This window comes from Halichoerus grypus, chromosome 9 (genome assembly GCF_964656455.1).
Source record: "Halichoerus grypus chromosome 9, mHalGry1.hap1.1, whole genome shotgun sequence".
NCBI classification, from domain to species: Eukaryota; Metazoa; Chordata; class Mammalia; order Carnivora; family Phocidae; genus Halichoerus; species Halichoerus grypus.
In genome coordinates, this window is record NC_135720.1 from 85,136,510 (window position 1) to 85,153,430 (window position 16,921).

Consider the following 16,921-nt stretch of genomic DNA (forward strand, 5'->3'; position numbering starts at 1 on the left):
TATTTTGTGTATATTTTTGTATTTTACAAAATTTCCCGAATGAGTATGTACTACCTCCAAAATGAAGGGGAGAAAAAGAGTATTTGAAGGTGTTCATGCATTATCTGAGCCCTTGGAATAGCAAGGAAACTCTAACTTGAGATTAAAATATTACTGTAAAATACTACTGACAAGACTAATATTATTTGGATAATGTGGGACATCAAGACCGTAGTTGTCATTTTAGAAACCATAGTGTACTTTTTTTGGAGTGTGGTTGACACACAATGGTCCATTAATTTCAGGTGTTCTATATGCCAAATTTTGATATTGCTGTGTATTTTTAGTTTTTGCCAGTTTGGCAAGTGTGAAATGATAGTTCCTTAATCTGCATTTCTCATATTTGAAAATAAAATTGCATGTTTCTAAAAAATTTATTAGCTTTTTCAACTTTCTGCTTGAATTACCTTTTTTAGTTGGGTTGTTTTGTGTTTTTCTTATTTAAGAAAATTTTTTTTATGTACTCTGAGTAGTTCACACAGTGATTCAAAATATTTTTTTTTTTCCCCCACTGAATTCTTAAGGGAGTAGGGACTTCTGAGCTTTGATTTAGCCATATTCATGAGCCCTAGGATGATGCCTGGAACATACTAATTAGATATTTGTTGACTTGAATACACTTTATCAGGGGAGATAATCATGTGAAGTTTTTTTGTTTTTTGTTTTTTTAAATTATTCTTTCAAGTAATGTATTACATGGATAGATTATTCTTTAGCCAACTTTGCATTCCTAGGATAAACCTTGACTGGTCATGATGGTGGCTTTTTTGGTTTTTAAATCTCTTGCTGGATTTGATTTGCTGTTATCTTATTTGGGATTCTTTTAAAAATCGACTTAGGTGAGACTGGTATGTAATTTTCCTTTATCTTAACTATTCTTGTCAGGTTTGTGTATGAAGACCCTGCTAGTTTCATAAAATGAACCAAGAAGTATTCGTCCTTTTCTTTCTTTCTTTCTTTCTTTCTCTCTCTCTTTCTTTCTTTCTTTCTTTTTCTTTTTTCTTTCTTTTTCTTTCTTTCTTTCTTTCTTTCTTTCTTTCTTTCTTTCTTTCTTTCTTTCTTTCTTTCTTTTTCTTCTTTCTTTTTCTTCTTTCTTTCTTTCTTTCTTTCTTTCTTTCTTTCTTTCTTTCTTTTTCTTCTTTCTTTCTTTCTTTCTCCCTTCCTTCCTTCCTCCTTCCTTTAAATTTTTAAAAAATATTTTATTCATTTATTCATGAGAAACAGAGAGAGAGAGGCAGACGCAGAGGGAGAAGCAGGCTCCCTGCAGAGCAAGGAGCCCGATGCAGGACTCGATCCCAGGACCAGGATCATGACCTGAGCCGAAGGCAGATGCTAACCGACTGAGCCACCCAGGCAGCCCTGTTTATTTATTTTTTTATTTCAGAGAATGCTATGGACCAGTGAGCATTACATGGGTCTCTTTGTCCTATAATTTGTACCCATGTCTGATAACTAAGGGATAGAAGTGAGCATGGCAGTTTGTACAGTTAGTCCTAATGAACTAACCACAAAACTTGTTTCTTGTAGCTGAGTTCTGCTGGTTAGAATTTTTAATAGCCATATGAGCATACTTCCAGCAAGGATGAAACAATAGTTTTGTTGAATTAGAGGTATTATTTCCACCTGACCATTGGTTGCCTTATTCTATTGAATGAACAGACAGTAATAGTTAACCATGTGGGCTGGAGTGATTGATGCTGGTTATTAAGGGAAATAGAGTTGCTGCTACACTGTGAAGGCAAGAACTGTATCTTGAACCCAGGATATTCTGTGGCACCTCATGATGCTACCATGTTCAATGGTAAAAGTTAATTGAGATCTGTTACACTCATGGCTCACAGGCAGGACCACCAATGGCTCAGGATAGTTCAGGAGTGAATGTTTGGGTTCCCCCATTTCTCATATCAGATTCTGTTTCAGGAATTACACCTGACGGCTGTTAACAGACTGGAAATACATGGCTAAGACAGTATAGTGGTTTTTAAATCTCACTTAAAGTAAGTTTAGAATTGGGCTATCCAGGGTTCAGATGGCAGCATCATGAGGATCTTAAACTTGTGTTTTGTTTTGCTTTGTTTTCATCTGCTCTCCATCCTTAGTACATGATTTCCATCTTAAGGTCACCAAAGTCCAAAATGATGGCTAGAGTTTAAGCTATCATATATCCATTTCAGGCAGGAAACAGGAGGAAAGGGGAAGGACAAAAAGGGGAATACCAGCTGAAATGAAAATGGGTATCTGGATATACAGCTAGCAGTCTTGACCCCAAATATCTTCAGCTGGGTAAATGGGATAATTTTAGAAGGCTTTTAGAATTCCCAGAATATCTTTATACTTTGACCCTCTTAAAAAAAAGCTTTGTAATGATTAATTATACTATCACAATATTGACCAAGTTATTCTTTGTCTTGGTGTTTTCATCAGTAGTTGTGAGGAATAAAGAATGTCTAAAAATCCCAAAGCCCAATTAATCCAAGTTAATTTTCATGTGTGTTAGAATTTAATGATATACAGTTTTTAAAAGGTAGCTTGTGTATATGAAAAGATCATAACAGTTATCATATATTCTTTGCCACAGTTTTTGTCTATGTCCTTTTAAGAATTGATGGCTGTCTGTTCACTTGTTTTTGCTAGTTCTTGCTAAGTTGTTTTAAAAAAAAGAACTTGTTTTATGAGTCTAATTTTTGCCAATTTTTGTGGACATGAGGTTTTAAAATTTGTTCTTAATACGTTTTCTTTGTTGTTAGTGGGACTATTAAACCAAATAGTCTGTTTATCTTTCACTTGCTAGTAGCAGTCTTTTAACAAAAACATTTACAAGTAAAAGCATACTTTATAAAGATGTCAGGATATGAGAGTGTCATCACTGTTTGGGTTAAGAATAATTTTCCTTTGAAAATAGCTATCAGTAGAAGTAGAGCTGTAAAAGAAGCAATTTCTCAGTTTCATGATAGTGGTAACAGCAACTTTTTTTTTTTCATTTATAGATATATAAACCCAACTGGACATTAGAACTGATCCAAAACACAAAAATGTTAATTAATTAACTTATGTTTCTTTATAAATTAACATTTATGGGCTAAAGGAAAAGATCTTTATTCATTTTTTTAAAAGATTTTTAAAATTTATTTATTTGAGAGAGAAAGAGAGCACAAGCAGGGGGAGCGGCAGGCAGAGAGAGAGAGAGGGAGAAGCAGGGAGAAGACGCATAAAGATACGGGAGAGATCTTTATGAAAAAAGAGCAGTCAGATTTCTGGAGGATAGTTTATTTAGAGTGTGGCGTTGGCAAAACAAAGATTTAGAGCAGTTGTTCTACACCTATTTTGAGTCACAGACTGCTGAGGGGATATTATAGAGTCTTTTCAGAATTGTGTGTGTTCCCCATTTTCTTCCCCCAGGTGTTGATTGCTAGAAACTGCCTTTTTCTGGTTATTTCTATCAGCAACATAATGAGAGTTTTGGTTGCCATACATCTTCATGTCTCTTTACAGTCAGTAGCTGTCCCAACCACTTTTTTTGACTTGTGTTGTAATAAATTAGTTTTGCCAGTTCTAGAACTTCCTGAAGTCCAGTTGTAGAAAATGTACTCCTGTGTTTGGGCATATTTTATTTAGCATAAGGTCTGTGCGATTCATCCTCATCTCATGTAACCATGGTTTGTTCTTTTTTATTGCTGTATACTAGTCATTCGTATAAATATAATACCATTTAGTTTGCTTATCTTTTCACCTGTTGATGGACGTTTGGATCATTTTCAGTTTTTGACTACTGTGAATAATGTTGCTAAGAACATTTTTGTTATGAAAGAGTTAATGCAGGGAATGCCTGGGTTTTTTAGTCGGTTAAGCATCTGACTTTTTTTTTTTTATAGATTTTATTTATTTATTTGAGAGAAGAGAGAAAGAGAGCATGAGTGGGGGAGAGGAGCAGAGGGAAAGGGAGAAGCAGACTCCCCGCTGAGCAGAGAGCCGGATGCGGGGCTCGATCCCAGGACCCTGAGATCATGACCTGAGCTGAAGGCAGATGCTTAATGGACTGAGCCACCCAGATGCCCCATGCATTGGACTCTTGATCTCAGTTCAGGTCTTGATCTCAGGAGGCTTGTGAGTTCAAGTCCTGCGTTAGGCTCCACAGTGGGCATGGAGCCTACTTTAAAAAGAAAAGAAAATAAAGAGTTAATGCAAGACACCTGAGCTTGTCACTTACCATATACTTTCAGGTTGTGTGGCTGACCCTTGACTAACTCCTGTGAACCTAGCCCTTGGATGTACTCTGTATTACTAATTGATAAGGTGGTTTTGTATAGCTGAGTATGGAACCTTGCAGTACCAGCTTGTTCAGTTGTGCAAAACATATGATTTTCAGTCAATACTTGCTTTCCTGCTTTGGGTCTGTAGTTTTGGTATCATAGCTGGTCACTCAGGCAAATGTCCGTATTTTACAAGTCCCCAGTAAAAGCCCTGGACTCTAACTCAGGCAGGCTTCTCTGGGCAGAAACCCTTTGCATATGTTGCTGCTCTTCATTGTCAGAGGAATAGAATTGTTGGATCATATGGTAGTTGTATATTTAACTTGGTAAGAAACTACTAAACAGTTTTCTATAGTGTTGTGCCACTTTACACTGCCTCTAGCAAAGTATGGGACTATCAGTTGTTCTACATTCTTGATAACACTTGGTATTGCCAGTTTAATTTTAGCCATTCTTTTGGATATGTGTATCTCATTGTGGGTTTAGTTTACATCTTCATGACTAATGATGATGAGCACCTTTTAAAATGTGCTTTTGGCCATTTTGTATCTTTGGCTAATATCTTCTATGGTGAAGTATCTGTCTTTTGTCCACTTTAAAAAATGGATTATTTGTATTTTTTGAATTATAGGAATTAATTTTTTACTTGTTCTGCTAATTGACTATGATGTTAACTATGAAACTTACAAGATCATTGATCACACAAGTTCCCGAATACCAGGAATGTTTATGAAATAGCCATAGGCTCTTTGGCCAGATGAAGGCCTAGGCCATCAAGTAGTAGACATAAGCAACATGCTGAGAGTGAAGCCAAACATTACTGGATCAAAATTTCTGGGATATGGCTATCAGCTCATTAAACTCTGTTATGCTAGTTTAGGGTTTCTCCTGTTCTATACAAATTATTTGATCATTTTAATCATAATATTAGAATGGTATTTAGAGTGATTTATAGTCCTGTCCCTTTTACTTTTAATTTTTAAAAACTTATTTTGGTTACATTTTTGAATATATGTTTATTTCCATTGGCTGTTAGACTTATAATAGAAATATTAGTACTAACTATTGCTGGCCCTTGAACAACACAAATTTGAACTGTGTTGTGTCCACTTAATGTGGATTTTTTTCTAATAAATTCAGTATAATACTGTAATACTGTAAATGTATTTTCTCTTCCTTATGATTTTCTTAACATTTTCTTTTCTCTTGCTGACTTTAAGAATATGGTATATGATACATGTAACCTACAAAATACGTGTTAATTGACTGTTTTTGCATGTTATCGGTAAGGCTTCCAGTCAACAGTAGGCTGTTAGTTAAGGTTTGGGGAGTCTAAAATTATGTGTAGATTTTTACCTCTGCAGGGACTTGGTGCCTTAGCCAACTTCAGGGGTTAACTGTACTCTGTGTTTTGTATAGGAACACCAATATTCATTACCTTTAAAGATTTACTGTCATTATTAGTTTCTTATAATATTAAAAGACTACATGCATTTCACTAAATATGTGTAGTGCAGGAATTCAGTTTGCTGACAATTATTTTATGATTGGTCAATAAAAATTACCTTTTACCTTTCTATTGGTTATTTAGGGCTTTGTTTGCTGAGTTGTAGCTATGCTGCATTTAATGGGGGCTGTTTCATAAGTGGCCTCCAGATAAATGGGATAGTACTAGCAAGTATTAAGATCATGTTTAAAAATTCTATAACTGATATAATCATTCCTTCTAACAGAGTAAGTATTTGAAGTTATACATTACTAACAAATGCTTTTTTTTTTTTTTTTTACAAAGGAGTATAATAACTATTATCCTGTGATTGTTTTATATAATTACATGGTCACTCTTTCCGTGAACTTAGGCACATGCAAATAAATGTAAATTCACAGATTTTTATTTTATTATTATTAATTAATTTATTTTTTAAAGATTTTATTTATTTGAGAGAAGGAGAGAGGGAGCACAAGCAGGGCGAGGAACAGAGGGAGAGGGAGAAGCAGACTCTCCTCTAAGCAGTGAGCCCAACGTGGGGCTTAATCCCAGGACCTTGAGATCATGACCTGAGCTGAAGGCAGACACTTAACTGACTGAGCCACACAGGCGTCCCTTATTTTTTTATTTAAAAAATTTTTTTAATTTATTTTTTTTGAGAGAGGGAGAAAGCATGTGCACTGGGGTGGGGGATGAGAGGGGTAGAGGGAGAGAGAGAAACTTAAGCAGGCTTCACACCCTAGGTTGGGCTCCCATCTCAGGACCCTGAGGTTATGACCTGAGCGGAAATCAAGAGTCGGTCGCTTAACTGACTGAGCCACCTAGGTGCCCCTTCACAGATGATTTTAAAAGCACTTTTTTTAGGTTTGTGAAGCCTCAAAAAGTTGTTTATTCTGTTTTCTTTTTTTATTGTTAAATATACTTTGGCTGTTCAAATTTTAAGTAATACATTGAATTAAAAAATATTTGACTACTGGGTCAAAGAATCTCTAATATTATTTTAAAGCATATAAATAGTAATTCGTATCAGTTAGCTTTGAATCTGATTTTCCTCTTTTACCATTCTTACCTTTTCTTGGTCTTGATTTGTATAAGATCAGTTTTATAACACGACATATTTACAACTTAGATTGGGGAAATTATTTGTACCAAAAGGATAGTATTGTATATATAACTATTTCTTTAACTTGAGTGACTGGAAAATGTGTCAACTTCACTTGATTTTAAGTTGGAAGGAATACAAAAGTTAACGCTCATTTATTTATTTTTTAACGATTTTATTTCTTTTAGAGAGAGAGTCAGAGTGAGCGAGTGTGCGTGCACGAACAGGGGGAAGAGCAGAGGGAGAAAGGAGACAAGCAGACTCCGTACTGGGCGTGGAGTCCCTCATGGGGCTCGACCCCACAACCCTGAGATCATGACTTGAGCTAAGTCCAGTCAGTCACTCAACTAACTGAGCCAGACAGTTGCCCCAAAAGTTAATGTTCATTTAAATGAGTTGGTTCATAGGAAGTTCTTGCATTGTGTTGAGTATGTAGTAAGAGCTCAGATATTAGCAGCTACACTTGTTATAGGCATAATTGTTTTATTTTTATTATTTTTATTTTTTTATTCATTCGAAAGACAGAGAGAGAGAGAGAGAGAACACGAGCAGGGGGAGAAGCAGAGGGAGGGGGAGAAGCAGTCTCCTCGCTGAGCAGGGAGCCCAACACGGGGCTCGATCCCAGGACCCTAGGATCGTGACCCAAGCCGAAGGCAGATGCTTAACCATCTGAGCCACCCAGGGGCCCCTATAGGCATAATTGTTATCATTATTGCTGGAAATTGCCCCATGGTTAACTTGATTTATGATCTATCTAATAGTGCTGTTGATTTCTTGGGGCAGGGATCAGAAAAGGCTGATTGGGATATTACATATAAACATAGAGTTATGTGTATAGGGATCAAATGGGGGAGTGAATTTGGTATGTAAATGTGAATTTGGTAAGTTAATTTGTATGTTAATATACACTCACGTAAGTATATATATAACAGTTATTAAGTTTATACGTATTCAGTAGAACTCAGCTTATTATTTCTTTCCACAGCCTTATATTCTGTTATATTATTCTGTGTGTTTTTCTGGATCCCTTTTGTCTACTTCTACTATGAAGAAAAGGATGATGATGATACTAGTAAATGTACTGTAAGTATGTTTATTTTAGGGGGGAGGAGGAAAGATTATTTCCTTTCTCAAAGAATGACAGGACTTTGAATTTATTCTAGAGCAGTGTTGTCTAATAGAAATACAATGTGAGCCAGATGTGAAATTTTAAATTTTCTTTCTACTTATTAAAATAAGTAAAAATGAGCAGTTGAAATTATTTTTAATGATACATTGCATTTAATGTAATATGTTCCAAGTATTATCACTTCAAAGAGTCAGTTTGAACTAGCCATATTTCAAGAGCTCAGTAGGTACATGTGACTTGTGACTATTGTTTAGACAGCAATTCTAGAGCAGGGATTGGCAGACTTTTTCTCTAAAAGTCCAGGTAGTAAACATTTTAGGCTTTGTGGGCCATATAGTTTCTGTCTCAACTACTCACGTCTGCTGTTGTACTGTGAAAGTAGCCAGAGATAATACTTAATGAGCTTGATGTGATCCAGTAAAATAGGAGGTGGGCTACATGTGGCCCACAGGACAGTCTGCTGACCCCTATTGTAGGGCATAAAGAAGGAACACTTGCAGACTATTTTTACTAATCCAGGATAACACTGATATAAAAATCTGATAAATATAACATACATGCATGTCCAAAACTTCAGACCAACATCACTTAAGTATTGGTATACAAATCTTAACTGAAATATTAGCAAATTGAATTCAGAGGTATCTTAAAAATATATTAATATAGTATAACTGAGTTGGGCCTATCTCTAGACTGCATGGGCAGTTTAAAATCGGCACATCTGTTAATATATAGTCATTTAATAGGTCAAAGAAGAAACTGTATGTTGAAAGGTATTTGCTAAAATTGAACATTTTTTCTAATTTAAGGGGAAAAAGCAGCATAAAAGGAATGTCTTTTTATTGAGTTACAGGAATTTGTTTTATACCTTCTTTATGTTTTGTATTTAAATACAAATATATATATATATATAGCTTTCACTTAAAAGCCAGCATTATTCTTAATCATGTTTATTAAAACCTTAAAGTGTTTGCATTAAGATAAGGAGCAAGTACATAACAATATTTTAAGTGATTCCAAGTGGTAATCAGTACAGTTTATTAGAGAAAAAAATAAGATGTTTAAATATTTATAAAGAAAGTCAAAATTAACTATTTGCAGATACTTATGTAACTCTGTATTTGTAAACCCAACATATGTAAGGTAAAGTGGGTGGCTAGGAATTTAATGTTAAAAATGGAATGAGATACATGCTTTCTCTTTTCACTTCTTCTAAGTTCATCTTTCCCAACTCTTTGGTAGATCTTAAAATCCTCCTCAACCTTTATTTTAGGTTTTTTCCTAAAGATTGTCTTAACTCCTTTGTGAAGAATTTGTCATATGAAGCATGAATTTAAATTTTAAAAGGTGACTTTTAGAGACTTCATTAATCTGAGAGACAAATATAGTTTTTTTTTGTTTTTTTACTGATTTAACCTTTTTTTTTGAGGTTAACTTTTCTTTCCATATTTAGAATATCCAGCTTTGTGTTTGTCTTTGGACAAAGATAATGATAAATGTTTTATATATTTATATGTTCTATATATATATTTTTTATTTTATATAAATATAATATACATTATATATAAAATATGTACATATATACACGCATGCATATTGAATATTTATTGTACTTATTATTATAACCCATTTTAATGAATTGGGGGAGGGGTATAATAGATTCTGATTGCTTCCTGTTTAGGGGAATATATTAGTAAATATTCTGATAATTTTACTAATGATTATGCCCACTGAAGAATTGGTTATGCTTTTGAGTACTGATTTCCATAAGGGCTAATCATTGAAAAGACTTTTAAAGTCTAGTACGGTTTGCAAAGATAACTTATGATGTGGCATTACATTGTTTTTCCTTAAATTTTACGATTATTTTTCAACAAGGAAATTTTACACAAATTTACACATAAATGTACATTTGATGTGAAAGTACTGTTACACTGTAGCAAGAATATTTTATATATTATTTTTTAAGACTATTTTATATTTTAAAGGTCTTAGTAAATGGTATACTTTTTTCCCCTGACTTCCAGCAAATTAAAACGGCATTCAAGTATACTTTGGGATTTGCTGTAATTTGTGCACTTCTTCTTTTAGTTGGGTAAGTCTTGATTTTTTTTCCCCCTGAAAATGGAAATAACATAATAATAATAAAGGCTCATTTAGAAAAATCTAGGAAAAAAATGTAAGAAAAAGAATAAACCACCTTTTATATTGCCACCAAGCAATAGCCACAGTTAACCTTTTTTATATATGTTGTTCTACCTAGACATTTTATGTGCTCAGATACATGCAGAGTGCTCTCCCCCATACATATACCCTCCATGTTATAATTTTACACAAATGTGATTTTATTTTATGAATTCTTGATAATCTACTTGCTGACATACTATTGGCATCTCTTTAGAAATAGTAAATGTAGTTTCATCAATTTTGACTGTATTGCATTTTCCTTTTAGCATACAACAGTTTAATCTTCTAGTGATGATTACTTGGACATTTATGATGTTTGCAGTTTTTCCATTTTTATCAACAGCTCTTTGATGAAACCTTTCTGTGCATCTTTTCAGATTTGGTGCATTAGTCTTTAAATTTTTGAATTAATCTTTGTCAGTGAGTTCCTTTCTTAAATCTTCTTCCTTAAGGTTTTATACTAATATCAATAAAGTTTTGCATATTTTTTTATACATTTAACATTTTCTCTTTGGAAAACATTTGTCCTTGTTAATGGAAGACATTTCTCCTTGTTAAAATAGGTTTTGATTCTTTTGTTTTTTTAGGTTAGGAAGTATGTGAGGTGCTAATAAGCTTTTAAAAGGTTCTTTTTATAATTTGGTCTCAGAAATTTCAGTAAATAGCTTACCATCTCTACCATCATCCGGTTTAGTCATCCAACACGAAGAAATGAAGATGAAATTCCAGCAATAAGAAATGAGCAAAAGATTGGAGCTGAAGACCTTACGTGCTTGCTTTTTGCCCACTGACCAGATAAATAGAACTATCTGCATTATCTATGCAGCATGGGGTTTTTATTATTTTTACCTAAAGACGTCTCTTTTTGGTAATGACAAACGTGTTTTCTTTTTTAAAAAAAAAAAACCTGGGGCGCCTGGGTGGCTCAGTTGGTTAAGCGACTGCCTTCGGCTCAGGTCATGGTCCTGGAGACCCAGGATCGAGTCCCGCATCGGGCTCCCTGCTCGGCAGGGAGTCTGCTTCTCCCTCTGACCCTCCCCCCTCTCATGTGCTCTCTCTCTCTCAAATAAATAAATAAAATCTTAAAAAAAAAAAAAAAAAAAAAAAAAAAACCTGGTTTTTCTCAATACACCTTTAAAGGTTTTTAAATTATTTCATATCTGGTCAAGTTGAGATTTTTAAGAACCTCATTTTTAATTTGTAATAAAAAATTTACAACTTGATTTTTTCAAAAAAATCAACAAATGGCAAACACCTGTTAATAAAGGTCTTAAATAATTAAAAAAAGAAAAAAAAAAAAGAAATTTCAGTAAATAAAAAAATGACATTTATTGAATACAACTTGTGGTGGAATAAAATTGGTCAGTAACCTTTTGTGGTTCCAGGACTTCTTGGAATACAAATGCTTTATAATCAAGGCATATTCCCAGTACCCTTTGTCTGCCTTGATGTGTCATGAAAAAAGAGTACTTATTGAAAGGACAATTTTTTTTAGTAGTTTTTCTATTTAGCTATTGAATATATATATATATTTTTAAAGATTTTATTTATTTATTTATCAGAGAGCGAGAGAGAGAGAGAAACAGCATGAGAGGGGAGAGGGTCAGAGGGAGAAGCAGCTCCAAGGGAGCCCAATGCGGGGCTTGATCCCAGGACCCTGGGATCATGACCTGAGCCGAAGGCAGTCGCCCAGCCAACTGAGCCACCCAGGTGCCCTGCTATTGAATATATTTTTAATTCTCTTTTGGCTTTTTAAGAAAGACAGTTATGTGAATTTGCTTTTGTTAATGTGAAGGTCTCTCATTTAGAAACCTAAATTATCTAGAAGAGAGGTCAGTAAACTTTTCTTAAAGGATAGTTAATATTTTAAGTTAGAGGTCCATATGGTCTTTGTGGCAACTCCTCAACTCTCTTGTACCTTTCTAGTAGTCATGGACAAGATGCAAACAGATGGCTGAGTTCTAATAAAACTTTATTTACAAACAGTAGTTTGTAATCTCTGATTTAGAATGTGGCTGAGAACCATCAGTAAAACCACAAATCTTTATAGCAGCCAGAGTATCTGTCCTAGACAAAAGGTGTCTGGGGATATATTTGTAAATTTATTTGTTCTTTTCATGGAGTATTATCTTCAGTCCTCATTTAGAGTTACATTTTGCACAATTCTGATAAAGTTTTAACAGATTCTTTAGATGACATTTATTTATTTAGAAGCAGTATACTAAAAGTTAAGCAAATGTTTCCTTGCAAATATACTAGTAACAAGAAGCAACAGTTTGACCAGCCATTTTGAACAATATAACATTCACTTATTTTCCAAATATTATTATGTACTAGGTATGTTCCAGATACCGTACAAGGTGCTGGTGAAACAGCAGTTACCAGAAAAGACAACTCCTTCTCTTCAGGGAGCATGCATTCAAGAGAGGTTTAGAGGGGGGGCAGAGAAAGAAAATAAACAAAAAACGGGTTGTGTTGAGGTAGTGAAATGTTAGGGAAGACACTGATGAGAAGGTGGTATTTGAGAAGGTATTTGAAGGAAGTGAGGGAGCCATGAATATATGTGGGGAGAAGAGCATTCCAGTCTGAGGAAACAACAGATGGAAAACCCTGAGGCAAGAAATTATCTGGCATATTTAAGACAAAGCGAGGAAACTAGTGTGGCTGGAGTAGAGCGAATGAAGGCTGGAGTAGCTGAAGATATGGCCAGAGGTAACTAGTGCTGCCAGATTTAGTAGGATATCATAGGCCATTGTTAGGACTTTGACATTTATTGTGAGAGAGATGGGAAGCTATCAGGGACTTTTGTCATTAAGCGACATAATCTGACATTTTAACAGGGTTCCTGGATGGTGTTTTAAGATTTGAGTTTATGGGGGTAAGGGTAGAAATATGAGATCTGTGAGGAAGCTGTTGTAATAACCAAGGCAAGGCATGATGGTAGAAGTAGTGATTTGATTCTGCCTACCTTTTGGAGAAAGAGCCAGCAGGATATTCTGATAGGATACATAGGTGGGGTGTGAGAGAAAGGTGAATTGAGAATGTACCTGCAGTTGGCCAAACTGCAAAGTCTTAGGAACACTTCTCTCACCTTTGACACCACCTGCAACTTTGGGAGGTTCCTAAAACCACTCTCAGGTTTGATAATTCTCTGGAAGGATTCACAGAAATCACTGAAAGCAATTATATTCATTGTTACCATTTATTATAAGTGAATACAGGTTAAAATCAACCAAAAGAAGAGATGCATAAATAAGATAGAGTCTGGGAGGATTTCAAATATGAACCTTCCATTGTCCTCAAGATATGTTACTCTTCTGGCATTGATGTATGACTGTATGCATGGAGTACTGCCAACCAGGGAAACTCACATGAGCCTTAACACAGAGTTTTTATTGAGACTGTTATTTAGGCAAGTCGGATTGATTGATTGCTCACATGGTTATCTCAGCCTCCAGGACAGTGGACTACATATGACCCGAAGTTCTCACCCAAAATCACATGGTTGGTCTTTCTGGCTCACCACTTAAGATGTCGTCAGCTCCTGCCCTAAACAAAGACATTGAGTACCTGCCAGAACCGTGGGCAAAAGTCGCACCTCTTTTGGGCAAAGCCAAATTCTTTGCTACACAGAAAAGGGTGAAGTTGTCATCAACTTAGATAGGCAAATCTGAAGGAGGAGCAGGTTTTGTGGGGGAGTATTGGAATCTCAGTTTATTTCATGGTAAGTTTTATAGGCAGTCAGGAAGAGATGATGAGTAAGCCACCAAATCAGGCATTAGGGAAGTCAGAGTTTAGTCACTGCTCTTGCAATAGCAATATCTAGCTCCAATGAGAAAATGAGATTTTTCTTTTGTAAAATGTAAAAGATAAGCTGAAGGATTGCTAAATATTATTCCCTGTGCCACCTCCGGCCTGTCTCAGTATTGCGGTCCTTTTGTAATTGAATTGATGATGTTGGCTCTCAGGTGGATAATAGGTGAGAAGGAATGGCATAGAAAGCACCCATACAGGTGGGAGGCTTTGATTAAGGTGGAAAGATATTTCCTCTGTTGTTATAAGAGCAATAAAAATGAAAAGATGTGCAAGTGGATTCTTAGATTTTGTGTGCAAATGAAAGAATTCTTCTCTGATTGGCCTCTGTTTTCTCATTGATATTTGAGGTCATTAGCTGAGGGCACTGATAGAGGGGAGAGTATGTGTACTCCTGTATTTCACAAGCCTGAAATTTGTGAATGAAAGACTAATAATGTTGTTACCCAGGGTAGGGTTCTTCTCATTACCATATTTGAATGAGGTATACATTTAGATTAAGTGATTGACTAAATTTCCTGAAATTTTCTTGAAGGTAACCTACTCCTAGTTTTTGTTAAGTGATGTATGTTTTTCTTTTAAAACAGTAGATAATTTTATGGTAAAAATGTGGTTGAGGTTTAACTAATTCATGTAGCTAACATCTTTGGAGCACTTTGTTATGTAGTGTGCAGGGTCTTGGGGATAAAGATGGAGGGTCATTGTCTCTTTCCTCAAGGGTCACAGTGAGGAGAGACATAAATACATAACTTGGGCTATAATATTTAAGTGCTCTAATAAGAGATAAATCCTAGGTTTTGACGATGGAGTAGCAAGTTCCTAGCCTTGCCTTGAAGAATCAGGGAAGACCTAATAAGGAATGATATTTGAATTGAAATTTGAGGAGTGGAAATTTGTCTTCAGACTAAATAAAGAAAAAAGATAAATAGCATGTGAAGTGTATTCATCTTTTTAGAGTGCTGTAAATAACAGACATTTATTTTCTCACAGTTCTAGAGGTTAGAAGTCCATGGTCAGAATGTTGGCAAGTTTGGTTTCTGGTGAGAACTCTCGTCCTGGCTTCTGCCTTCTTACTGTGTCCTACATTGTCTTTCCTGTGTGCTCTCACTGGGAGAAAGAGTGCTCTCTGGTGTCTGTTCTTCCTAAAGTGACTCAATCCCATCGGACTAGGGTCCCACCTTATTTAACTGATGACCTTCCTAAAGGCTCTATATCCAGATGCCATCACATTGGGGGTTAGGCCTTCAACATAAGAATTTTGTGGGGACAAATTCAGTCCATAACATTCTGTTCTCTGGCGCCCCAAAATTCATGACCTTACTATGTACAAATGCATTCATCCCATCCCAGCAGCCCCCAAAGTCTTAATTGAGCATCAGTTCTGAGTCCAAAATCTCATCAAAATACCACCTAAATCAGGTCTCAGTGAGACCTGAAATATGATGCATTCTGAGTCAAAATTCTTCTTTAGCAGTGAACCATTGAAACCAGACAAGTTATGTGCCTCAAAAATAGAATAGTAGGGCAGGAATAGGATAGACATTTCTGTTCTAAAAGGGAGATATTGGAAAGAAAAAAAAGGGATTATGGGTTCCAAGCAAGTCCAAAACCTAACAAGGCAAATTATATTAGATCTTAAGACTCAAGAATAATTATCTTTGGTTGGATGCTCTGCTTTCTAGGCCCACTGAGGGGTAGGTGGTAGGGTCACCACCATGGCCCTAGGTAGTGGCCCTGCCCTCTTGGTTCTGGGCCTAGGTCCTGCTCCCTCGACTCTTTATAGCAGTTACCTGGTGGCCACAACTGAGGAAAGCAAGGAGGAAGCAGCCTTGCCCCCTGGGCCTGTGGTGGGAGTGGCAGCCCTGATGATAACTGAATTGCTTTTGGATACTTTTTTTTGAAGGATAAAGCATGTTCTCAGCTAAATAATTCTGTCATCCTGCCCTGTAGAATCCCCAAAATCTCATAGCCTACCTTATTTTGTCCCATCTCTGTTCCCTTTATTTCAAATTGGCAGTGTCCCTGTTAGTATCATCCTACCACTATTCCTGGCTTCTGCTGAGATGGTTGATTAAACCCATGGTTTCCACCCTTACTCCTCTCCTTATCAGGTGGTTGTTCAGCCACACTCTTAACACAGGCTTCATCATTCTTTTATAATACAGATGGAGTAGTTCCTTCACCTTACCTCTCTCCTCTCACATTTTACTGTAAACAGTAAGGAGAAACCATCCTGCTCCTTCAACACTTTGCTTAGAATCCTCCTCAGCTAAATACCCAATTTCATCTCTTAAAAGTTCTGCCTTCCACAGAAACACAAAAACAGTTCAGCCAAAGGTCCTTACCACTGTATTACAAGTTATCTTCTTTTAGTTTTCAATAACATGTTCTTTATTTCTAGCTGAGATTTCACCAGAATGACCTTCAGTGTCCATACTTCTACCAACATTCTATTCATGATGATATATGTCTTCTCTAAGACAACAGAGGCTTTCTCTATAACTCTTCTTTTTGAGTCCTCCCTCTTGCCTTTAACATCCATATTTTTATCAATAGTCTCTTTGTTAAAATACAAAATTCAAACGAGTAAATTTGAAGATCTAGTTGGCTTTATTCAGCAGTTTGTGAATTGGGCAGCATCCCATCTAGCAAGTAGAAAGCTCTAAGGAGTTATGCAAAATGGAAGATTTTTATAAGTAGAAGGAGGTGAGATAAGGAAGTTCAAAGAGGGAATTGTTTCAGGCAAGATCACCTTCCCTGAGGGCACAGCAGGTTTTTTTTGTTTTTTTTTAAGCAGTTGTCTGATTGTTCAAGATGAGAACTGAACTAGCTGCCCTTTTTTTTTTAAGATTTTATTTATTTATTTGACAGAGAGAGACACAGTGAGAGAGGGAACACAAGCAGGGGGAGTG

The 16,921-nt window shown here is 35.7% G+C and overlaps 1 protein-coding gene across 1 annotated transcript in view; it reads left to right on the top strand.

Moving 5' to 3' along the window:
- Positions 1-16,921, top strand: part of LMBRD1 (LMBR1 domain containing 1) — a 129,614-nt gene that overhangs the window by 18,582 nt on the left and 94,111 nt on the right. Inside the window, exons 4-5 of the mRNA XM_036072669.2 lie at positions 7,866-7,963; positions 10,037-10,104. Coding sequence (XP_035928562.1) covers positions 7,866-7,963; positions 10,037-10,104 — 166 coding nt within the window. The remainder of the gene's footprint in view (positions 1-7,865; positions 7,964-10,036; positions 10,105-16,921) is intronic.